A 26636-nucleotide genomic window follows, 5' to 3' on the forward strand; every position below is an offset into this window, starting at 1 on the left:
TATCAGTGAATGTAAAAAATACAATATATTATATGATGAGTTTGAATGCAAAAACCACATATTTATTAAACACATGATTAACTTAAAAACACCAAGCCAATTTGTTTTTTTAAAGTGCTGCTCATCCAAAATCTTGGACAGAACTATCATCCCAAAGTGAATAAAAAAAAAAAAAGAGAGAGATTACAAGGCAAACACTGACAATAGATATGGACAGGCACTATCAAACAAATGCTAACTGCTCTTTAAATAATGCCATTCTCAAGTGATACAGAACAGTCATCTTGACAGGATTCCTTTTTTGTATAAATAGTCATGAATTAAAAATGTCTCTAGATATTCTAAAGAGCTGCAAACAATACCTTATAACAGCAGCTTAATGTCTACTTCAGGAAAAAAGCACTAAAATCCTCTTCCATTGAAAGTCATTTATTTCTCTGGTGTAAGTGAGCCAAGTCACTACAACATCATCCTCTTTTGTAGAACAATGTAAATAACAACATATACACATCTTAAATTTGGTAGGTCACAAAAGTTAGAAAACAATCATCTTTGAGGAAACAAGAAAATAAATAAATAAAATTAAATACTTTAACCCAACATTTGGTATTGACAAATCAGTAGTGTCAACTTCACATATGAAGGACAGCACAGTCTGGTTTTTAAAGAATATTCAAAATGTCATGTTATTTGGGCTAAAGATATTTAGAATATTAAGCGTTTCCTTTTTTCTTAAAGGAATTTGATACATTCACCATCAAGCTGCTATCATAACTCATTTTAAGCTGGGGTAAAGTGATCTTTTGGTCCATGGCACAATTTACATGTATCACACTTCTGTCAAACTGAAACCTTACAAGATTTCATGTTTATAAGCTACAATACACACTGACCAAGATGTCAGTCCCTCACAGTTTTTTAGAAAAATATCTACATTTGTCCGTATGGATGTCAAAATGTTACAGCATCATTTGTTTTTGTTTTTTTTTTTAAAAAAAAGAAAGATGCACATTCATACTGTGAAGTTATTAGGAAAATACTCTTGCAAATAAACTATATAAAGATAAAATACACTTCAAAAGTATGTGGGTTGTTTTTTGTTTGTTTGTTTGTTTTACAATATTCTATAAAGTGCAGAGAAATACTAAGTAAAGGGAAAAACTACTCCCTATAACAAGTTGATAACAGCAGCTTTTGCATAGCAATACTTAGAGGAAGTTGGACACTTCAGTTTCCTCAGGAAGAGAAGGATGGAAGAGGATCTTCCAATTCAGATTTTTTTTTGGCCATAAGTCTGCTTTCTTCAGGAATGGTTGCTGATGGCAAATCTCCATTAAGTGTATTTCTTGAACAGTGAACAGGTCCTAGTAAGAAATTGATTCAAAGGTTAAACTCTTATCAGTATTAACTCCAGACCTCTATGAAAGAACATTCTCAATTCCCTGTTCTGAGACATGAAATTCCTTTAACTTCCTATTAATATTTTGACTGTTTAATAAAGAAAAATCTAACTTTTCTACTATTGACAATTATAAGGAGAATCCTCAGAGTTCATGAGATAATTAAGAAACTATCTGAAGTAGAGATTTTTGATTTGTTCATTGCTAAAATTGTGGTTGGCACATAATGGGCAGTCAATAAATACTTGCTGAATTGAATTTAACCTTCCTTAATTATTGCTTTTTCAGTCTATTTTAATGCTGTTATGTCCTCCTTGCTTCTATGCAAAGAATCAAAGATCCAAAGCAGATTACATGTCTTACCTAAGATCTACAACTGGTATGAGAACTAAGATAAATTAAAGTCTTCCTCTTCATGAGACTTTCTAGGCAAAGTCCCCATCTTTCCACATGGAATGCACCTCACAGAAATACCACTGAAACTCCAAAAGGACACAACTGAATACACTAGCATAGTCCTGCTCCAGAGTGGATTATTTTATACATATTGTTTGAATGTACAAGACCTTTTATTACTTTTCTAATTTAAAAAATATTTAAAAACAGAAGCAGTTGTACCTCACAAGAAGAACATTTGTGAATAAAGACTTTCAATGAAGACTGCCAAATGCAATGTATATGCTTTAAAAGAAAGAATGGTAATTCTCTGCTTTGTCAACTAACTGAAACACTAGCTTTAGCATAAACAGAAAAATCTAAGGATGAAACTTTTGACTTTGTCTATTTAGAGAAGTTCTGAAAAAATGAGATATACATACATATTTGTGTGTTTATGTGTGAGAAATTAGTTTTGTTATAGTCCTAACAGCTGAATTATGGAATGCTAAATGTACTAAGGCATATAAACCTAAATCTTTTAAAAAAAATCAGGACCCAGAGTCTTAAAAAAGAAAGGAACTAAGGAAAAATGGCTAGTTTTATAAAAACTTATCACAAAAGATCCTCTTTAAAAAGAAAAAAAGAAGTATCATTTAGAAGGCAGCACACTGAATATTCTCAGGAGCTCTGGATTGAAAGAGTTGTGTATAAAAAGCATAAAGAACAACAGTAATACGAATCTATATTCCTGCTTCAGAGACAACTTTTTCACATAACCTGTTTAACCCTCTTCTCCTTTTCCCTTTCTCTACCAGGTCTTGCTCAGCTGGCCAGGAAAACTGTTTTCTTCCCTCCCCCTTCCCTACCCTCACCTCTTTTCCTTTTTTCACATCTCCAATGTTCCAACTTAAATTCAAAACGGTAGTAAGTAAATGTCCTATGTCATTAAACAGGTTATTAGTTCTATTTTAAAGAAAGATGCCACTACCTTCTAAATATCTGAAAACGCCACCAGCCCCATTCGGAATCCCATCATCTGCATGAACTCTACTTCCTCCTCCAACAAAACCTGTTTGACTTCCTTTTAAGTAAAACAACTCTATCTTAATCAGTGTGTCCCACATAATCAAAGACTAGAAATGCAATGACATGTTTTTTGTCCTACCCAGCCTTGCTATGATTTAGCTGGGTTGTCCTAGGCTATGTAAAAAATCTGACCACCATTTACTGTGTCACTTCCTAAGAGAAATAAAATTGGTGTTCCAAACAAATGACTTACAAATGAACTTTTGGAGCACAATCTTCTCCTTAACTAGGAACTGTATGTAATTTCTAAACCCCATGCTTCCTGGGAAATAGTAAAGACTAAACAGTAATAGTCTACTCATGGCAATATAATAAGAAGACGTATTCGTGTTCACTAGAAATCATGGTCACCACTGTCAAACTAGGTAACCTAATACACTTTCAAAGCTTTTTTCTCTTCAGAAACAAAAAATAAAAGTATACAAATCACAAAAATTTTCCTAAAAATCACAATATAACCCCTCTTTAATACAAGAGAAAAATAACGAATAAATGCTATTATCATTCACCACTACTACCAGACAGAATTATTGTCCTTAGCCATATCAAGGCACATAAGTAAGAACAACTGATTTGTTTTCCTTGGATTTAGAACTTGCCTTTATTTTCCCCCAAAAAAATCCTACCTATAATTCGTGCTTTCTTCTAAAATGTTTTTTTCAACACAAATGTAGCAGGAATAAAAAGATTATGATATTTTATATATACATATATATGAATATAGATATTTACAAAGCAACCCTCAGCACTTCTTAGTTGATAACAAAGCTGTTAGTAACTAGATGTATGAGCAGCTGTTACTATATGCTCCAATGTCAGTATTCTTATTTCCAGAAATTACAGAGTAATACAACAAGTATGCTAAAAAGGCCAAAGAAAGAGACAAACTCCGTCTAACTTACTATCTGGATCTTCAAGGGGAATGTCATTACAAGAGTCTGTATCTGAGTAGGTTCTCCTGCGTCGCTGGGAGAGTCGGTGAAGTGTAGATACTGGTTCTTTTATAGAGTAGCTACTCCTATAAATTAAATTTTAAAAATTGAATTATAAGACCTTAGACAAAGGAAAACACTATCACTTAATTGGAATTTTAAATTATTTCTCTTAAATCGAAAGAGGAACTATTTTTATGCCCAACAAAGTCAGCAACATTCTACTTCATTCAAGGGTCAAACTGCAAGCAGTCAACCTACTTAAATCCAGCCTCAGGTAACCTGGAGAAATGGCCTCGGGTTGAATTAAATAGAAAAGGAGTACAACGAAGAAATGGCTTCTAGAGAAGAAGGTCCACCAAGGCAGTACCCGTATCAGATGGTTCACTAATATTTGGAAAATAATTATGGGTTTTACAAGTGCACAAATCTGATCATAAAGGACATGACAAAGAAGTATACAGAAAATGCTGGTGGCAAACTCACTGACAGCAGCAAGAGAAGATGAAGAGGGCCAAAAAAAGTTTTAATATTTAGTCTAAAAAAATTAAACATGGAAGCCAATCACTACCATCTAACAGTACCTCAGAGGATATTTTATACGAGCCAAATATTACTGTAATTAATGGCAACCTTAATGCATCAGAGAAATGATATATAATTTATATCTTACTTCATAAGGCAGAAAGGGGAAAGTACAGTTTAGAAACATTTCTTTCATAAAACTTAAAAAAATTGTTAATGACTGTTTAAGCTTCCATATTTCCAGAAAATTCAGGTGGTAAAACTCTTCATTCCCTGACATGGTTGGATATACACATCATCTCTGGCTTCCTCTGAGCATATGATGGTTCAATCAACAATAATATAAGTGTTAGAGAAAAAAAAAAAAAACCTGACAAAAAAGTGTTTAGCACTTAACATTTAGCATAGAGAAATAGAATGAAACTATAACTTCAAATCAAGTAAGACAACCGCTATAATTTAAAAGACTATTACCTAAGCAAAAAAAGAAAAGAAAAGAAAACTTTAATAACCTGGTATATTGGCAAGATCTAACTAGAAGGTATAATTTTTAAGTGTGTTAAAAGGAATATATACTAAAAGATCACGTGGATTTCTCTTTTCAGAAAGATCTTTCTCATTTAATAAAACTATACCTTAGCATGCATATAGGATGCTACAAAAAGCTGATGTAAAATAAAATGAGCCTCAGTTGTGCAGCCATACTACATCAAGTATGCTTAACCATCATTTGATACATTTACAATACCTAAAAAAGCTCCAATGGCTGGCAAGGTGCTTACCTTGGGTAAATTTATTCACTCCATTTTTCTTTCCTGATTCTCCACTGGGACCAGGACCTGATATCAACCTCTAAGAGATGTATATACACTGATACTGTGAGGAGTGAACCAGAACCACACTTTACCCATGCAGAGTTTTCATTCCACGCCACTGTTAGAGGCCCAAAGAATTTCCTAACTAGGCATAAGTTTGAAAGAATGTGGCCAAAAGAAAAGGTTATTTTACCTCTCAGAACTGCAAGAACCAGGGTGGCTGACAGAACGCTTCATCTGGAAATTAAAGAAAAAAAAAAAAACTTAGCATGATCCACATGTGAAGTAGAATAATGCAGCTCTGATTTACTACTGTTATGACAATTATCATAAATTTATAGAGAAAAAGATGCCTGGCCAAAAATAAAACCCTATCTTAAGACTTAAGAAACATCATTAGCTCAATGTCAACCTTTCTCCCTAATAATAATCATTGATTGGAAAATTTCTCAACACATACCAAAAACATGCTGTATTCTTTTCTCAATACTAAAAACTACTATATGTTTGTATATGTATATATACACATATGAATATGATATGTATACATGCATAAAAATATTAAAAAAACAGTATATAAAACTAATCCAAAAGTCACACTTTTTGTAATAAGGACTAAGCAGCAAGCCAGAAAAGTATTCTAATAAACATCACTTTCTTTTTCTCTAAAGGGCAGGCATAGATAGTAACAAAGCTTCTCTTTACCATTTATCATTCAGGTAGCTGACACACAGATGTTCCAAAGTGTGGCTTTCATAGAGAACTGCATGAATAATTCAAGTCTTTCAAGAACTCAGATGAACCCTAAGTCTCAAATAGGTTTCTACCACATATTTTAAACATAAATATCTGATTAAGCTGAGCATTTAATGTAACAAATACTAAATGTAATTTAGAAGCTTAAACTCCCATTAAAAAATAAAGGTCGGCAATAAAACAGATGATTTCAACATTTAACAAGGTAGCAGAAAGGCAAAGTTTATACTAAAGGTTTAAGGTGGTTGCCTTTATATACATGGAGTTAAGAATCTCACAAGTACAGGTCTAGCATTTATGTTATGCAAATGCCTTCCATACTTGAAACAAAGCCACTAGTTGATGAGAAATACCAGTAGAAATATCAGATATGACCAACCCAATTTGTAGTCCAGATACATCTAATATGACAGTCATTAAGACGCAGATAGATACTAACATGTCTTTTAACAGAAATTACTTCCTTTAGGATTACTTCATCCAGTGATATCCTTACCACAAGAAGAACTCAATCAGTTGCCAAAATGACAACTGTCTGTACTAACATGATGATTTGCAATAAAGTTAAATGCAAGTTTATTCTAAGATGGATTCAATAAGCTTGATGAGCCAGTTTTAAAGATCAGATTAAATAGTTTAGGAGCTCTCAAAAAAATTCAGCTTCATTTTTAATATAAGCAAACTTTTATATAAAAAATAAATTGTTTATTCACCAAGTACAGTAGTGCACACCTATAATCCCAGATATTCAGCAGGCTGAGGCAGGAGGATTGCAAGATGGAGGCCAACCTGGCAGACTGTGTCTCAAAATTAAAAATAAAAAGGGCTGAGGATACAGCTTAGTGATAAAATGCCCCAGGGATCAATCCCCAGTACAACAACAACAACAACAACAAAAATAACAACAGTTTTTCATATAAATAAATAACTCATTAAAAATTTGTTATTTTTTTTGCCTTTGAAGACTGTCTGAACTTAATTTCTATGCTGTGTCTCTGGAAAAACTGCCATAACCCACAATTCTTGCTTTTTTTGTGTCAAACAAAATGGCATAATTAGGAAACCTAAGTGGCCTCTAACCTAATATTTCTTAGATTAACTCATTGGACTTCTTTTTTCTTTTTCTTTTTTTTTTTTTTTTTTTTTGTGGTGGTGGTGCTGGGGATTAAACCTAGAGCCTTGTGAATGTTAGGCAAGCACTCTACCAGTTGAGCTATATGCCCAGCCCCTAACTCATTGGATTTTTTGTAACTTTTCTGCTGATTAAAGATTTTTTTGATTTAAAAGAGTCAGTTATTATACAGAAAATACACATTTGACTTCTCCAAAAACATTTCCTAAAGAGTTCAATGCAAAAATTGTAGCAATGAAGTATTTTTATTGCACTTGACTCTATGTAGTATACCTTTAAAAAAAATAATAACCCAAGTACCCCTCATGCATCAACCTCAGGAACAGAGAGAGCACTGTACATCCAACTCAAAAGATTGGTTTCTTTTACATGTTCTAAATACATGTTATTTAACAATTTATAGCATATTTACAATTGTTCTAAAAAGCAATTTTGTCAAACTGGGTTCTGCTAAACCCTACAGTCCTATGACAGTACTCAAAAATAAGCAAAAAGGATATTAACTGACAAATTTCAGAAATACTGCACACTACCTCTCTCAACAATTCACACTAAATTTCAGCATTAAAAAGAGGCTCTGAGAAGTCCTGGCTAGACTATTCCTATCAGATTGGGACCAAAAAACCTAATTCACTTAAGTCAACCAAAACTTCCCAAATAAACTGACCATAAAATTTATCTTCATGGTACACCTGTCTCAGGACATTAGAAAACAAAGCTCTAAATAAATTTAGGAATAATCTTTACTAAATCTCATGTAATTCAATTTGCTGGGGTGGGTAAGAGAACCTAGGAATAAATTGGATCCTATTCTTCTAACCAATAACTCTTCTGGTGATTGCTAAAACAATAACCATGTAGCATTCTTCCTCCTAAAAGCACTTTGATGAAAAAAATTTAGTCTTATCAAACTTTATCTCACCTACAAGTTCCCCACAGCATGCCAGAGCAAGTTCAATAGCCTGAAAAGGACAAAAAGGACAACGAATCCTCCGCCCCCAGAGAAAAGAACTCTGGTTGTTCAAGTAATCAAGAGGAAAGAAACCAACATTGGACAGGCAGCATTAACAGGTCAGATCCTTCACAAAGGCCCTCTGATAGAGAAGACACTCTACTGTACAAATGAAGAAACTGAGGACCAGAGAGATTAAGTGACTTGCCTACTTGGGGGGTTCAAAACTAATGCTGATTACAGAATGCTGTTCCCACTGGAACATGTTTCAAGTCCCTTCCAATCTTCTAAAGACATGCTTCATTGCATCTCATTAGGAGGAAAACATTGCCCCACTATAAAGCAAGTGTGCTCACAACCCTTTCTGAGTCCCAGCACATACAGTGCATTACAATGTTTTCCTGGGGACAGCAGCTCAGGGGCAGGCCTGTGCAGCCCCTTCCAGGAAGAGAGTAGATCTATACTCATGCTTAGCTCATTAGCAGAGAGGTCTAATACAAAATACAGGATAAACAAAAAAATTCAATCTTTCAACTGTTTCTTTTCCACTGCCTGTTGCCCGCCCCCCCCCCCTAAAATTAAAAAACAAAAGAAAACCCAGAATCAATATCAGTAGAAGAAAAGCAAGAAATTCCAACCATTTGAACAGGAGAAGGCGATACAGGAGAAACCAAGGGATCCGGATGGGGCAGTTGAAACATCTCGGGTTTAAACTTGGCATTCGCTATCTTCACACACTCCTCAAGCGTTGTGATGAATGTATTACACGTGGCACTAAGCAGAGAAGAGGCTTCGTTCATGTTCTGAAAGATCACACGGAAGGACTTGAGCAGACTCACACACAGCTACGTGGGATCATACATATCCTTATAATCAAGTGATGAAACATCATTTCCAGTGGACCCATGATTAGGGTATGACTTAATAACTTAGGAATTACTTAAAATACACTACCTGATAACATTAAAGCGATGCATAAATATGAAATGTCTGCTTCTTAGGTAAACAGTATGAAATTAGATTCCAAGAAAATAAACTTTGCATTTAAATCAAATAGCATACTGAAAACCTGTGTATAAAAAATTTATCTTGGAGAAACCTTAACTGAAATGTGATTTCTCAGTTCTCTATTAGAACTTTGAAGGTGTCATAGCAGTGGAACATTCTTGGGAGTTACTCAGTAGCAGGACAATTCTGGTCTATCCTTCCTTCACCCAGTCTACTTCTTCCTTGGTAGAATAAAAATCCTAATTTTGTTCAGGGCTTGGGGGATGACTGCACACTCATTTAAGCCCGTCTTGGCTATTCTTTGCCAAATACTCATTCCTCACACTCCCCCAAGTTTCTTTTGAGCCAGACAAAAAAGATGAGAAGTCAGCTAGGGGATTTCTAGGATTTTTGCTCCATGATTAAAAACAAGAACAGTAAGTTGAGAAGGTCTATCTATCCCTGGCCTCTCCGAGACCCTAGTAGTCACCTGAAACCTAAGGCATGAGGAGAAAAGTCCAATACAAGAATGGCAGAACAAGCCCAGGCCCCTGACGTGGACACTGAGCTTTGGAGCAGTGTTAGAACACCTACCTCAGGGAGCTTGTGGTAAACAGCTCAGTGACCACAGCATTCACCAGCGTGAAACCACTCTCACCTTCCTTACTAAGACCCCTCCCCCAACAGGAAGGAGGAAGATTTCTTGTTCTACTTCTACCACATTAGGCAAAGGGGACTGGGGCATGTTGACCTTTCACCCAGAGACTAGAGGGCTTACCAGTTCCCTTCACCAGAATGGGTGATCCTATTTCATAGCCAAACCTACTACTAGCCAAACCCTACTACTAATCGGGATTTTGAATCCTTTATCACTGTTCTGAAAAGAATTTTTTAAGTTATTTCATAAAGATATTAACTCTCAGTAGTTGAAGCTGAGACCTTACTATCAAAAGAAAGATTGAATAACAGCTGTCCAGTGAATTCATGCACTTGGCCAAGAGATCACTGTCCGGAATGCTTCTCATCCCAACCTCCAATCATCAAAATGGTTGCAAAGACAGATTCCCCAGAGAAAAGGAGTCAAGCTTGACTCTGGCTAGACACATAACCTAGAAGGTACTATATATTTCCAAAGAGTCTATAGCAGAGAGATCCCAGAATAGATGGAACTAACTCACTGTGAAAATGCTCCCCTATCATCCTATAGGATGACGAGGACACCCAGGCATAGTTCAAAGTGGAACCAGACATGAGAGGATCCTTTCTCTTATACCTCTATGCTGGGAGATGAATGATTCTCATCATGATGAACAAATTCCTGGATTGTATGAACCTGCTGCATTAGGAGGTCACAGTAGAGGCGAAGTTCAGACATTTTGGTTTTCAGAGATTCACTGGTTTCACTTATTTCTGAAAGAAACATATATAAACATCAATTAGATCATTTTCATATTCCCTGGGCAATATAACAAAATTTAATCAATTTGAATGGAAGGCCAAAAATACCTTTTTGGCCTACAGTTTAAGAGATGTAAGACCTTGGAAGTAGGATAACAGAACCCTGAAAAAATACTTCTTTAGATAACTAGGGGAAAAAAAAACTAAAGGTCATATGTCTGCTGTGAAATTCACATAGATTAATTATAGACATAAAGTGAGGATCCTGGACGTTTCACACAGGATACTTCTACTCCATTACTTGTCCCCTGCCAATTGAAAAATGCCTGTATGTCCCCTTTTGTAAATTGGCTTTTGGGGTCCTTGGCACATTTTTTTCAGCTCTGCTGTTTTTCTCTTAAAAATATATAAACTGATAATTTTTAAAAAATTCTTACACATTAAAGATAATAATCTTTTATTATCCCATAGACCAAATACTTTTATAGATGTTAACTCTCTTTTCGTGTTCTTTGTTGTAATATAGTGTGGCATACAGGAGTTTTTAACCTTCCTATAATTAAAAATACTGTATATATATTTATTTTTTTCTGTTTCTTTCACTTTATTTCACATTATACAGTTTTCAGAATTTTCAGTAATAGCTTACTTACTTCTCCTTAACTCCAGACAAACTCAACTATTCAGCCACCATCTCAGCCACTCATAGGCTCATTCCTTTTTTTAATTTTGGTATCAGGGGTTGAAACCTAGTTCAAGGAGTGCTTAAGCACTGAGCCACATCCCCACTCCTTTTTTATTTTGAGGCATGGCATTGCTAAGTCACTTAGAGCCTCACTAAATTGTTGAGGCTGACCTCCAACTTGCAATCCTCCTGCCTCAGCCTCCCAAGTCACTGGAATTACAGGTATGTGTCACCACACCCAGCAGGCCAATACGTTTTAAATTAGAAGTAAAAGTTGCAAAGGAAGAAAAATATATAAACATTCTGGGGCTTCTCCACACTCTCTGAGCCAGGCCAATGCCATTGCTTTCTGGTACCAGCCACAAAGCTACTTCTGCAGAATGTACAAAAGCAGATCTATCTGCACATTTGATCTAACCTAAATCAATTCTTCCCCAAATTATAGTCCATTCCTTTGTTTCTTTTTTAATTATGGTAAAATATACATAACATAAAATTTGCCACTATAGCCATTTTTAAATGTACAATTCACTTGTATTACGTACATTCAGATGTCATACAAACACTATCATTATCTGTCTCCAGAAGTTTTTTCATTTTTCTCAATGAGAACTTTATACTCATTAAACACTAACCCTGTTCCCTCTTTCCTGTAAGGCCTGGGAACTACCATTCTACTTTCTGTCTGCATAAATCAGACTGACTATCCTTGGTATCTCATATGTGGAATCATCCAATATTTATTTTTTGTGATGAATTTATTTCACTTTGCATAATGTCTTTAAGGTTCACCCAAATTGCAGCAAATGTCAGAATCTTCTTTCTAAGGTCAAATAATATTCCCTTGTATATGTATCACACATTTTGTTTATCCATTCAACTATCAACATTTGTGTTGTTTCTATCTGTTAGCTATTGTAAATATCCATTCCTTCTTATCAGCTCCTTAGATGTACTTTATCCGTGATGTTCCTTCCTATATTTGAGTAGTAATGTAAATTCCATCCTAAGCCTCCATTTTTCAATATCCATAATTTAGTTGTCTTTATTAATTTAATATTTTTTAAATATAAAAATAATATATTTTCAGTGAAAAATTTTAGAAAATACAGAAAAATCAATCTATGAAAACACAAATACTGTCATTATTTTCAAATTATATCCACATATGGTTCAATTAATACCATATACCATTTCCTTTGCTTTTGACATTTATTTAATCTTTTTGAATTAACAACCCACCTTCATGAGTAAGTCAAAAGGTACTAAATGGTATACAGTGAAAAGTAAGTATCCTCAGAAATTCCTTTTTTCTTTTTTTTTTTTTAATTTTTTATTGTTGGTTGTTCAAAACATTCATGTTTCTTGATATATCATATTTCACACTTTGATTCAAGTGGGTTATGAACTCCCATTTTTACCCCATATACAGATTGCAGAATCACATCAGTTACACATCCATTGATTTACATATTGCCATACTAGTGTCTGTTGTGTTCTGCTGCCTTTCCTATCCTCTACTATCCCCCCTCCCCTCCCCTCCCCTCCCCTCTTCTCTCTCTAACCCCTCTACTGTCATTCATTTCTCCCCCTTGTATTATTTTTCCCTTTCCCCTCACTTCCTCTTGTATGTACTTTTGTATAACCCTGAAGGTCTCCTTCCATTTCCATGCAATTTCCCTTCTCTCTCCCTTTCCCTCCCACCTCTCATCCCTGTTTAATGTTAATCTTCTTCTCCTGCTCTTCGTCCCTACTCTGTTCTTAGTTACTCTCCTTATATCAAAGAAGACATTTGGCATTTGTTTTTTAGGGATTGGCTAGCTTCACTTAGCATAATCTGCTCTAATGCCATCCGTTTCCCTGCAAATTCTATGATTTTGTCATTTTTTAATGCAGAGTAATACTCCATTGTGTATAAATGCCACATTTTTTTTTATCCATTCGTCTATTGAAGGGCATCTAGGTTGGTTCCACAGTCTTGCTATTGTGAATTGAGCTGCTATGAACATGGATGTAGCAGTGTCCCTGTAGCATGCTCTTTTTAGGTCTTTAGGGAATAGACCAAGAAGGGGAATAGCTGGGTCAAATGGTGGCTCCATTCCCAGCTTTCCAAGAAATCTCCATACTGCTTTCCAAATTGGCTGCACCAATTTGCAGTCCCACCAGCTATGTACAAGTGTACCCTTTTCCCCACATCCTCGCCAGCAATTGTTGTTGTTTGACTTCATAATGGCTGCCAATCTTACTGGAGTGAGATGGTATCTTAGGGTGGTTTTGATTTGCAAGAAATTCCTTTTTTCAAAGTAACAACTTTGTAACAACCAACTCTTATACATCTTTCTTAAACCTGCCAATGAATACTGACACTATATTTAATTTTGAGTCCTGCTTTTATTTATTTATTTTTAAATTTTCTAGTCATGGATGCACAGAATGTCTTTATTTTATTTGTTTATTTTTATGTGGTGCTAAGGATCGAACTCAATGCCTTACACATGCTAGGCAAGCACTCTGCCTCTGAGCTACAGCCCAGCCCTTCCCTTCATTAATGATTGTTTAACCCTGGGCATTTTCTCACATCATTAAAACTTCTTGTAAACATTTTACTGGCCACATTAAATATCAACTAATGGAAGCACCAGTTTACTTACTGAACCATTCCCCTCAATTTATACCTTTACACTGCTTACAAATTTTTAACTATGATCATCTAAATATATATGTAAGTTTTCTACATTACTGGTTATTTCTTTGCAGCACATTACTAATAAGTAGACAGGGCAATTTATTTTATGTCTTTAAAAATGCTCTTGCCACAGGGGAAAAATTATAGTTACCTTTTTCCTTTTTAGTCCTAGTATCAGTCAAACATGCTTTGGAGCTCCCCAGAGCAACCAGCCACCTCTGTCTTTCAGCTGCATTTACCGCCTTCATGTAGAAATGCTGCTCTCCTGGAATAATTAATTCCATTCTTGTGTTGTCTGCTGAATGAACTATGATGATAAACAAAGGAGAGTACAGTTAAGAATGTCAGTAATTTGGGGAGAATCAAATCACCACTCTTGCATAGTATTAGATGCTTCACACACCTAAACCAACAAACCATGACTCACCATGAAGGCAGAACCACTGTCTCAGGGGCTGCCCAGGGGCACCTTCCAAACCACCCTTCTTGCATGGACCCAAGAGCAATCTGCCAAAGCGATGGCAGTATATAATAGAGAAAATGGACAGATTAACTACTGAGAATTGAGGCACTCCCTTGGTACCACCTATACCACCTTAAATACATGTAACTAACTTCCTTGAAAGCAGAATCTATGTTTGGTATCCCCCAAGCCTAGGATAGTGTCTAACATATAGAAGGAATGCAACAAATAATAATTATGGCCACCTTCTATTAGAGTTGGAATCTGGAACACCCCTCAAAGGATGTTAGAAAACCCCCAAAGCAGCAATGTTCAGAGGTGGGGCTTTAAGAAAAGATTAGATCTGAGGACTCTAACCTCATCAGTGGATTAATCCATTGATAGATTCATAATCCAAATGGACTGCTAAAATATAGTGGGAACTATAGGAGGTGAGACTAGTTGAAGGGATTAAGTCCTTGGGGGTGTGCCATTGGGGCCTATATCTTGTCCCCAGATCCTCCTCTCTCTCTCTCTCTCTCTCTCTCTCTCTCTCTCTCTCTCTCTCTCTGGCCACCATGATGTAAGCAGCTCTGCATGATCACAGTCTCTCTACCATGATGCTGTGTCTCACCATAGGAGTCAGCTGATTATGGACTAAAACCCAGCAAAAATGAATCCTTCTTCCTTTTGTCAAAGCAACAAAAAGCTGACTAGCACACCTTCCAGAAGTTCTGTGACAGGCCCATCACAGTCATCTAGAAAACACATGAATTTTGAAGACTTTCACATCTTCTACTCCCTCCACTTCCCCTCCTATGTACACACCCCTTCTGATATTCTGACAGAAGAGAGCTAATCAAGAACAAATCTGAGCCAATCCCAAGTCTTTGTTGTAAAATGAAATCTGTGCTTTACTGTCATTAAATGACAAGTACTTACTCAGCTCTGGACAGTGCTGGTCGAGGGGAAGATAGGAAGAAAAATGGAGTCATTGCTCATATGGAACTGACAGTTTAACCAAGGAAACAAACTAACACATCAAAAACCATCATAACACATGTTGAATTCTGTGGTGCAAGATTTCACATGTAATTATGAGAGAAAGGTTATAAGAGACATCAAAAAGAAAAGGCTTCCATATCAAGATCTAATGCCAGCAGGATTTACTTAGGAGAAAAACAACATGAGAAAAGGCCTAAATGAAAAAATAAACACAGAATGTACTAAGGCTATGAGAAAGCAAGCCTCAAGAGAGCCTTGTATTGTATTGCAATGCAATATTCATATTCACGAATGGACAATCTGATGGAGCTACATTATGAGGGGCCCAGAAAGTCTGGCAGAAGCCCTAACTTAGAGAAGTAATTACTAAAAACTGACTGGATGCTCAGTGCATTATGGCAAACAAGTATCATAAAGGCACTTATATGGCCAAACTTAGGTGTAGATACTGAAAGTTACAACCACGTAACAATCAGTGACAAGTGGGAAAGATTTTTATATCAGGATAAAACTACAAAAAACCCAAAGCTCTAAAATTAACTCTTTTTTGCTAATCACTAGTGCTGGTGAAATCACCAATGCCTACCTTAAACAATTCTCTGATTTCTTTCTTCTTCTTCTTCTTCTTTTTTTTTTTTTTTTTGTGTGTGTGTATGTGTGTGTTACCAGGGACTGAACTGAGGGATGCTCTACCACTAAGCTACATGCCCCCAACCCCTTTTAATTTTTATTTTGAGATAGAATCTTGTTAAGTTCCCCAGGGTAGTCTCAAACTTGTGATCCTCCTGCTTCAGCCTCCCCAGTCAGTGAGATTACAATGGTGCATCAATGTGCCTAGCTCAATGTTCTAATTCCTAAGGATGTTGCTACAAGATGAAACTAAAATAAGATGACTCACTTTTAATTATGCCAGAACCTATGCATCCAATCAAGGATGGTCCTCTCCAAAGCTGTCACCTGAGAAGTTAACAAACTTAAGAACAAAACTTCTAATACATCAAGTCCCTAAGGAAAAAAATGATGGATCAGACCTCTATAGACAGAACTACAAAGCATTACTGAGGAAAATTAAATACCTAATTAAATACAAGGCCACATCATGCTAAATCAATATTGTTAAGAATATAATTCTTCTAAAATTAACCTATAAATTCAATGTCACTCCAGCCAAAATTCAGCAGATATTTGTGGAAATTTACAAGCAGATTCTAAAATGTATAAGGGAATGCAAAGGGCCAATAGCCAAGATAATACTGACAAGGAAAAAAGTTAAAAAACTTAAGACTACAGGATACAAAGAATATAAAGCTAAAGAAATTAAGACAGTGTGCTATTGGCACAAGGATAGAAAGAAAAGAAAAAAAAAAAAAAACCCATAGAATTAAACAGCCTAGAAAGACCCACAGAGACAAAGACATCCCTATAATGGGGAGGGGGGGCATTTTCAAAAATGTGCTCAGTTAGATACATCCATATGGAAATAAAATGAATCTTGATTCTTACCTTACATATCTAATTTGGAACTAAATATAAATGGTAGAACAAGAAAACTTCAAAAAAAATGACATAGAAGATGTCCTAAAAGGGGAATCAAATGTTCTAGTAAAAATTATTTGCAAAATGGACTTTGCTGAAATTAAAAACTTCTGTTCATCAAAAGATACTAATAACAAATTGAAAATACAAACAGAGTGAGAGAAGATACTTGTAATACAAAAACTCATTCACATTATACAAAGAAGTCCTGTAAATCAATGTGAGAGATAGTCAAGTTCAGAAAATGGGACAAAGAGTTGAAAAGGGACTTTAAAAGAAGAGGATATTCAAATGACTGTTTAATATTCAAGAAGAAAAAAATACTCAACATCATTAGTTACTGAAAAAATACAAGTTAAAGTCACCAAGAGATACCAGTATACCTATAGAAATATTCAAAATTTTAAAAAATTGGCAATGTCAAGTTTTGATGAGACATAGAACAAGTGAAATGCTCAAAGTCCTTCTATCAATAAGTTGATATCAATAAGTTCATAGAAGGACTTTGGAAAACAGTCTGGAATCATCTCTGAAAGATTCTCCCCTTAACCAAATTTCAGTCAGGATCTTTTGAGTCCTCAGCTCCACTGGGCTTCCGTCTCCATGCTGATAGAGACCAGTTTCAGCAAGAACTCTGCCAAGTCAGAATCTCCCATCCTGGATATCTCTTTACCCTTGTATATGAACAAATTCTTTATTCCTTACCACCCTACTGGAAGTAACTGATCATCCTGACCTACCTCTGCAAGAATCCTGTTAAGTGGGTTTAGTTAGAATCCCCAGTGTCCCTAAAGTTTCTTCTTAGTAACTTTTCAACTGCCAGTTCCCCTGTCCTGCATTTGGGTTGTCAGATCCCACTTTTCCTTGTTGTATTCAGAGTTGAGTTCACTTTCTTTCCTCTGCTACAAAACCCACTCCCTATATCTATCACCACAGTCCTAAATAAAGCATGCCATACTATTTTAACAAATGTCAAGAATGTTTTTCTTTAACACCTCTTAAAGCTAAATATATAAAATATTCAATGCCTCAGCAATTGCACTCTACTAGACATATACTAATTATAAAGGCCTACTTATGTTTGATAAAAGAAATGTGTAAAATGTTAACATTACTGAACTATACATTTAAGAATGGTTAAGATGATAAACTTTATTTTATATTTATTATACCACAGGAAAAATTTTTTTAATTAAAAAAATGTTCAGGATAGCTTTACTCATTATAGTCTCAAAGTGGAAATAACCCAAAAGTTATGGACTATTCACACACAGGAATACTACATAACAATGACTGAACCACCATGAAGTAGAATATGGTTGGATTTCACAAAAATAATGCTGAGTAAAAAGAAACCAGACACAAAAGAAAATACTGAACTGCTCTAGTTATAACAGGGATAAAGGCTAGATGACTGATGACATTTTAGGGGATAAGTGGCTAAGCGGACCCCCACAGCAGATTTCTGAGTGTCTGGTGATAACCTAATTCTTGATCTGTGGTGGCTACACAGATTCTTTCACTTTTAACGTCTGAACATTTTTTTTAACATTTATGATCTTTTCTATGAGTTTGTTATTCTTTAATAAAAACGATTAAACCAACAATGATGTTGCCATGGTTTGAAACTGTTTTGGCATAAGAATTCCACAGCTGTCATTTAAATATTTTCAAAGATGGCAAAGCTTCTAACTTTGTAGTTTTGATTTATGACCAGACCTCATCTGGGATTATCAGGAATAAGATAAACAAACATTTTTTTAAATAAAAACTAATGTTCTGGATGTGTTCTTCTTGTGCATTTATAAACTGGCTCATAAGGCAATTTCAAGAAAACACTTTTAAAATGTTATAGGTGGTGATAATACAGTTGAAAATAATTACAGACACCAAAATGAATATATGGAAAGCCAACACTTTTTTGGGTATATGTTTCAGTATATTTGTTAGAAACATGCATGTAATAAAAAAAAACCAGGCTGCAGTGCTTCTATCTCTATTCATGTAGCCAAGACTCTCTTCCATTAAAACTGTAATAACAATCAACTAAAGCAGACATGATACAATCACCGGGCACATGCAGTTTGGTGAAAGCTCCCCAGAAGACATCACCTTCTCCTCTTTGAGAATATGGATAATGAAAGAACCTACTAGTAACTCTGAAATGAAGGTGAGGAAACAGATGTTGTAGATAAAGAATGTGCATCCAAAGAAGAAAAATACCCTTAGTCTCCTTGGGTAAATCTAACTAAGAATTACTAGAAAAATCACAAAGAAGTAGCAATCTAGCCCTGGAAAAAGTAACACAATGCATTAGCTGCTGCTCTGGTTGAATCTAAGAAAATGTAGAGAGGTAAAACAACTCTGGAGTACCTGGCAGCTATGAGCAAGAGCTCACCATTTCCAAAGAACTATTCTTTACAAAGGACAAGTATTCGGGCTACAGAAGGGGGATGAGAAAAGCCTAGAGAGAATTTAACACACACCTCTTCTAATGCTCTAGTTTTTCCTCAATTCACTCTGGAATTCAAGACTTTTCATTATAATTTTGTCTGATTTCATAGTGCCTATCCCCACAACAACCACCCCAACCACAAATATAAATGAATCAATGATCCATGAAACATTCTGGAAAATTACAGCATGACCTAGTGCTTTATTCCTCCCCCTTTGGAAGGGAAGGAAATCATCTCTATCATCTAGAACTTATCTCCAGTTCAGCAGATAATCAAAGCTTATGCCTCTGACTTTATCAATACCCATCAGAGCTGGCATGGTCATCTTCAGAGCTCAACTTTTAATCTTTACAGTACCTTTCTATAAGAATTAAATAGAATGCACATGGAGGCATCATGGACAAAAAAGTGGCATCCAGCAAAAAATTGCAACGGTCAAACTGGAAAAGTAGCACAGTTACTCTGAATTTCAATTCACAGTACATTTATAAAGGGAGAATTATCAAAACCAATGCTATATGCCACTCCTGACTGCTAAGGAAATTAATAGCACTAGAAAATTGCTACATAATTGGAAATGCTTTTGTCCTCATTTGGAGCATGCTATAGAACCTTTATTACCTAACCTCAAATTCCTAATTCCCTATTTTTACTCACCTTTAATTTCACAAACTGCCATCTTTATACTTCCTTTGCTCCCTTTGCAAACATCATCCTGTGAATCATAGTAGGATAGAATGCCATTATCTAAAACAAACCAGCGAGGTTGCCAACCTAAAAAGATCATAAATAACAAAGGTTAACAAGAATTTACTTTTATCCCATAGAAAACTGTGATTTCAAGCCCTGACATATACATGATTTCTTGGCTCTCAAGAAACATCTGACAATAAAATTTTTAATGGCCAACACTTGCCCAAAATGTCCTTGCTAGAGAAATGGTTCCCTGGAATCAGCTTCAATAATAGCCCTACACAAGGTACAACATAATTGCTCCTTTTCATGAGTACAGACTGAGTATCCCTTATCCAAAATGGACCAGAAGTGTTTGGGATTCAGACTTTGGAATATTTGCATATACATAATGAGATACTTTGGGGATGGGCCCCAAGTCTAAATATAAAACTCATTGTTTCATGTACACCTTATACACACAGCCTGAAGGTAATTTTATACAATATTTCTGGTTCTGTGATTCATCCTATGAAGTGATATGTGGAATTTCCTATTTGTAATATGTCAGAACTCAAAAAATTTTAGATTTTGCAGCATTTTGGATTTCAGGTTATCAATGCTCAAACTGGAACAGTAACAGAAAACAGGGATTTTAGACTCAGTTCTACAATCATTCTTTTTGAATAACCAGGGGCAAATCTTTTCATTTCAATAAGTCTCTAAAGTACCCAGTCTCCAAAACAAGTAGGTTGCACAAGATGACCCCCTCAGCTGCGACCTAACCCTCTAATTCTACAATGGCCTTCCCTTCTCTTAGAAAATACATTGTCTAAGCAAACTCCCTTAAACACCATATAAGAGCTAAGTGAATTCCAATCTTTACACAGACTCTATAACCTATGTAAGAACATATATTCCCCATGACCTCCCTTCCCTCCTCTGATCTGCTACAGACTTGGCTCTAAGGCAAACCTGGTAAGCAGGAAGATGGTTTTCCTTGGTGCCCAACTCCCACTCCTCTTGCAAACCAAACTCCATGTTCCCTGGAATCTTATCAAGCATGCTACTAATTTACAACAGTTCACTAACTAACAACATGGTGACAATGCTGGAGGCAGTGTGACTGTCCTTGTTCTTTCTGTAACTATTAAGTCACAATTTGGCACAGGTATTCTAGGCTAAAATGTACCACCTTTTAAACCACTGGTGTTCAAATCCTGCTAGATTTAGCTATAACCAGTTATATGCTTAATCAATTCAGCTTTTCCAAGGCAGATAGTACCAAAAAAGGGCAGACAGGTGAAATATTCTTAAACCTTGCTTTACAAACCCAGGACTTTCTTCCCCAAAAGGCTTTACCTATAACACTTTTGAAATGACAGCACCGAGTCATCATTAAAAAAGTTAAATTTTTGGTGGAACATGCCTGTAATCCCAGTGGCTTGGGAGGCTAAGACAGGAGGATCATGAGTTCAAAGCCAGCCTCAGCAAAAGTGAGGCACTAAGCAACTCAGTAAGATCCTGTCTCTAAATAAAATATAAAATTGGGCTGGGGATGTGGCTCAGTGGTTGAGTAGCCCTGAGTTCAATCCCCAGCACCAAAAAAAAAAAAGTTTATAAGAAAGTAGAAAATGCTATAATACAGTTCAGAAAGATAGATGTCCAAAATAAATAAATCAAGCAGCCTTAGATGCCTAGAAAACATTTTTTGCTGTTGCTTTTTTTGGCACTGGGGATTTTAACCCAGGGATGGTTTACCACTGAGCTATATCCACAGCCCTTTTGATTTTTTTATGTTGAGACAGAGTCTCACTAAGTTGCTTAGGGCCTCAGTAAATTGCTGAGGCTGGCCTTGAACTTGCAATCCTCCTGTCTCAGCCTCCTGAGCTACCAGAATTATAGGAGTGCACCACCACACCTGGCTTGGAAAATCCATCTTTAAGAATGCTATATACCCTAATGCGGCCTGCCAAATTAGAAAGTTCTTTTGAATACATGGACTTTATCATGTTCATCACTGCATTCCCAGCAATTAGAATGGTGGTTGGTGCCTGGCGTAACAGGTGTTTAAAAAATATATTTCTCAAGTGACAGAAAAAAACAAATGAATGAACACCATAAATGTGAGATCTTGCTATGATCCATAAAAAAACAGACATTAAATATTATTATTCATAAGTATTGAACATGTATAGAAATGATGAAAACATATTTCCAAATAGTAATTCACCTTGGTGAGCAAATTATAAGCAGAGTATGAAAGTATATTCCTCCACCATAGATCCAGTGTACCTATAGGACAAAGTATGATTCTGCAAATGTGGATTATTGCAATTCAATATCTATTTAAAACAAATATTGAAGCCAGGCACTGTGGTACACTTCTGTAATGCCAGCAACTCAGGAGGCTGAAGAAGGAGGCCTACAAATTCAAGGCCAGCCTAGGCAACTTATTAAGACCTTGTCTCTAAATAAAGCAAAATGGGCTGGAGATATAGCTCAGTGGTACAGTGTTTGTCCAGTATGTTTACCAAAAGCCCTGGGTTTGAGCCCTAGGAATACACATACATACACCAAAAAAAAAAAAAAAATTCTTTTTTTTTTTTTTAGTAAAATGATTCATTTCGAATTTGTAGGAACACAAATGGTGATCATGGTTGAATATATTATTCTAACCAAGTCTGTTAATAATCACTATATACCTTTTTTGAAGAAATATTTAACAACCCAACCTGTTGTATAAACATTTACACAATATAGGACTGTACCTGTGGAAAAGATCCACACATTACTCCCTTTTAAAAATTCCTCTTTAAAAAAACAAAACACATATTTTTATATCAAACTACCAAAAGTTACCAAAACTCTAATTCTACAAAGGATTCCCAAATTACACTAATTTTAAATTTTAAGGACACAGGAGGTCCTTAAAAACCATTTAGCATGGACAGCTGCTTGTCCTACAGACCCAAGATGAACTAATTAATAATCAGCATGTGGGGGAGCCAGATTTAAATTTTAAAAATGGAATCCTTCCAAACCAAAGATTTCATTTCAGCAAACCCTACATAGCTTTCTAGAAGTTACCTAAAATGTTCTGCAAAGACTAAAACCTAAGACACAGCTGGTACTCAGTACCAAAGGATATGAGGAAACTGCCAAGACCACATTTCACTCCAAGTGAAACCTCACCTTAAATTATGACTCATCTTGGTAACTGCCATTGCTCTGGGCTACTCAGAAATGGTTCATCTGGCATGAACTCCCAGGACACAGTGCTTACAAATATTTGCAATGAGGCAATCACTTGCATCTCAAAGCATAGAAGCTACTGACTCACCATTAATGTGATACCTCAACCAAACACTAACTGTGCTTCTCACAACCACCCAAATGAAAATACTTAATAAAAAATATTTGTCTTGGGGTCAGGGGTGTAGCTCAGTGGTAAAACACTTGCTTAGCATGTGGAAGGCCCTGAGTTCACTTCTCAGCGTCACCAAAAAGTTTTTTAATTTAATGTTTTTAAATGTGCCTTATTTTTTAAAATGTTTCCTGTTAAAATATGATAGTTAAGGAAATAAATTTTTATTTTGAACGAAATAAAACATCAGTGATTCATAATTATTAAAGTATCTGCTACTGTATATCTGGCTTTAAGGTTCTAATTAACCAAAAACCAAGAACAACTATGGCTCAGTACCTATGCCTTATAGTGTGTATATGCAGATTTTGCACAAAGTCCAGTGAACACAAGTTGAGTACAGCATATAATCACTAAAGGGTTCAATATCTTTGGCAGAGTAAGTGGGCAGCAAGTCAATATTTGCCATTACGTTTAACCAAGAAATCTGTTTACTATTCCAATGTTTTAAATACATTCCCCTTCCTCTTATTTGGTGAGATAATAAAACTCAGGAGTTGGAAGACACTTCCAGTTGTTGATCACACAGGCCTTACAAAAAAACTGAGATCCTGAGAGAACAAGCCATTTGCCTAATTTAGCGCTGATTGATAGTAGAGACTGCACTACAATTCAGACTTAAGAGCTCTTAATAGCCTTCATTATCATGGAAAGTGGCCCTTTCCACCGAAGCTACTAACAGTATGTAGTTCTTCCTTCCAACCCATCTCATGGATGAATCCGATAAGCCTGCTCCATTTCTGTGTATTGCACTTCCTTGCACTATTTCTCAGTTACCTGAATTCCCAAACGTTCGGATACTTCGTTGAAAACCAACCCTTAAAAGAAAAATACCTGGGGACAGATTCCAAAACCATGCTTGCTAAGTTCAACAAGTGAACTTCTAAAATCAATAGTGTTGTTCAGGAGGTTAAAAGGAATATTGAAAACATCTCTTAAAATTAAATCTTGATCCTAAGAGTCCAATCCTGTCCAATACCCCGGACAACTGTTATTAACAAACCACTGACTATTAAGTGTGAACAAGGGCTGAGAATGCAACACACATGGGGGGTGACTGAGAATAGTTCTGGAAGCTACAGGGGGCAATCAGAACTATTACTACACACAGCAAAGAAGTGGTCTGGTGCACGTCCCATCCTCAGGAAGGTGCGCAGTCTCGAACTCTCCTCGGCGGAGGCCAAATAGACTCCGAGAGGGACCCAGAGGGGGATTAAGCTTTGAATTCGCTATGAGGGTCACCACCCTCCAGGCAGAGAGGGGGCCCCTGATCCACCATCTCCACAGCCTAAGCCTGCCCAACCCTTCAGCCTCTCCCCGCTGACCCTGGACCATGGGAGCCCCGATACCTGTGAGATAGTTGGTCCACTTGTACAGAACCCCCTCCATGCTTCAGAGCCCGGCGCCGCGCATCCTCCTGGCCAGGCGCCGGCCGCGCAGATGGGGGTAGGCACCGGGCCTGGGGCAGCCGCCCCTCCCGGGCGCCCCGGCCCCCTCCCTGGTCCCCGCCGGTCCTAAGCCGCCCTCAGCCCGCGCGCGCCGCCGGGACGTGGCGGCTTAGAGGCCGGGACGGCGGGTGCCGCGTGGTGCTCCGGGGCCGCGAGTCGCGCGCTCAGACATCCCGGGCGAGCCTCGGTGGCGGCGACCGTGGCAACGGTAAAAAGGCGACCGCAGCCGCCCTCCCGCTCGCACTTCCGCGGCCCGGTGGCTCTCTTCCGCGCCCCGGCGCTCCCTCCTCCTCGCCTGCCTTCCTTCCCCCGGGTTCCCCGTTTGTTTTCATTGACCCCGACGTCGCTTTCACTTCCTGGATGAAAGGGGCCGGCCCGTCCCGGGAAACCCCTCCCCGGCGGCGGGGCTGCAGGAGCGGGCGCGGCCTGTCGCCCCGCCGCTGTGCCGGAGGCGGCGCAAGCAGCGCGCGCGGGTGTGGCGCAAGTCTGGCCTCCTCCTTCTCCGCCCAGGCCCTGCGGCTCCGCAGTCTTTCTTCACTTGGGCCCTGCCGCGCTCAACCCTGCTCTGTCTGAGCACGAGCTCCGGTGCATTAGTCTCGGGACAGTGACATAGGCCTCTCCTATTAAGAGTGTTCCTGTAGGGTAGCCTAAGGTCCTTTGGTGATTTTTATTTGTTTGATTTTAAGAAAATAAAAGGCTTGTGTGGGCTTCATATTCTTCTCACACTCAGGGTGTCCGAGAAATTCTCTTCTAGGAAGGTAAAATTACAGCTGTGATGGGGTCCTCGGACAAGAAATTGCCATCATCCCAATAAATAACCTTGGAGAGCCAGGATTTTATCTAGAATATAAAACGTGGAACTAAACTTTGAAATTGCAATGGCGGGGGGGGGGGGGCTTTCTCTAAACTTTGAAATTGTATTTGAAAAATAGGGGCTTTCTGCAAATTTTGAAATTGTATTAATAGAGGCTTTCTCCTAACTTGTGTGTTTGTGTGTAGTACTAGGAATTAAACTAAGGCCTTCAAGCACGCTAGGTAATTACCACAGAACAACATCCTCATCCCTTTTTATTCTGTCTTGAGATAGAGTCTTTATAAATTCCCAAGACTGCCCTTGAATTTGCAATCCTCCTGCCTCAGCTAATAGGCCTGTGTCACAATGCCCACCTCTTCTAGCTTTTATGGTGGTTTTTTTTTTTTTTTTTTTAATCTTGGTTGGTAATGATTGTCACTTAGCATAATTGACAGTAATTTTCAGAATTATAGAATTTTGCAAACTCTAATTCGCTATGAGGGTCACCACCCTCTAAGCAATCACATAAAGTAGCCTCAGTGCTGAGACTTATAGCATCATTGAGATAGAATAATATGTCTCTTCCCAAAAGTTAATCCAGGCCTTTCTGAAAGCTTTCTAGTTTGGGGTAGTCTGGACTTTCACTTGGAAATAAGGTGAATTGGTGGAGAGATGGATATGTAGTAAATCGAAAACAGTTCAACATTAATGATAGAATCTAGTTGGTGGGTATAGGGTATTCACTGCAAATTCCTACTTTTCTATGTTTGGAAGGTTTTCATACTGAAATGAGGGAAGGGGGTTGCATCAAACAGAATTGGCCTAATCTTTGCTGCATATTAGCTGCGAGATTGGACCAAAATGCCCGGTATTCAAGTCTCCTCATCTGATGTGGATAAATCTGATGTCACAGAGTTAGCAGGGGAAAAAAAGGTCAAGAGCTTTTCCCGCAATACTAGAGTCCCTCAAGTCAAGGGTGGCCCGGAGTGGTGGCAGACGGAAACGAAAGGCAGTGGCGGGTTACAAATCGCTGAGTACAGCGACGTGGCTATTTGACCAGTTCAGGTAACTGTCAGGCTGTGTATGACTAACGAGGTCTGGAACTCTTTAATGCATGACTCCGAC

General features: G+C 37.2%; 1 protein-coding gene across 2 annotated transcripts; it reads right to left on the bottom strand.

Annotated features, from left to right (window-relative positions):
- Positions 1–36: 36 nt before the first annotated feature.
- Plekha3 (pleckstrin homology domain containing A3) lies at positions 37–25033 on the bottom strand. Of its 2 annotated transcripts, XM_071619026.1 has the most exons (9): positions 24620–25033; positions 19829–19945; positions 13884–14039; positions 10237–10373; positions 8615–8779; positions 6606–6695; positions 5330–5373; positions 3767–3882; positions 37–1364 (listed from the first exon to the last, which is right to left on the bottom strand). In XM_071619026.1, exons 1-9 carry the CDS (start codon positions 24657–24659, stop codon positions 1237–1239), a joined length of 993 nt encoding a protein of 330 aa, XP_071475127.1. In that variant the 5' UTR covers positions 24660–25033; the 3' UTR covers positions 37–1236. The 2 variants fall into 2 exon arrangements, with proteins under 2 accessions (XP_071475127.1, XP_027801968.1); XM_027946167.2 differs by lacking the exon at positions 6606–6695.
- Between the last annotated feature and the right edge of the window lie 1603 nt (positions 25034–26636).

Source organism: Marmota flaviventris, chromosome 11, assembly GCF_047511675.1.
Source record: "Marmota flaviventris isolate mMarFla1 chromosome 11, mMarFla1.hap1, whole genome shotgun sequence".
Classification (NCBI taxonomy): domain Eukaryota; kingdom Metazoa; phylum Chordata; class Mammalia; order Rodentia; family Sciuridae; genus Marmota; species Marmota flaviventris.

Bases quoted from the DNA above. Each gene is read 5' to 3' on its own strand.
- Plekha3 (XM_071619026.1), bottom strand. From the start codon at position 24,659: ATGGAGGGGGTTCTGTACAAGTGGACCAACTATCTCACAG. The intron at 10,374-13,883 runs GTAACTATAATT...TGTTTCTTTCAG, and splicing joins TAGGACTAAAAAGGAAAAAG to AAATAAGTGAAACCAGTGAA. The intron at 5,374-6,605 runs GTGAATAAACAA...TTTAATTTCCAG, and splicing joins GGTGTGCACTACTGTACTTG to ATGAAGCGTTCTGTCAGCCA.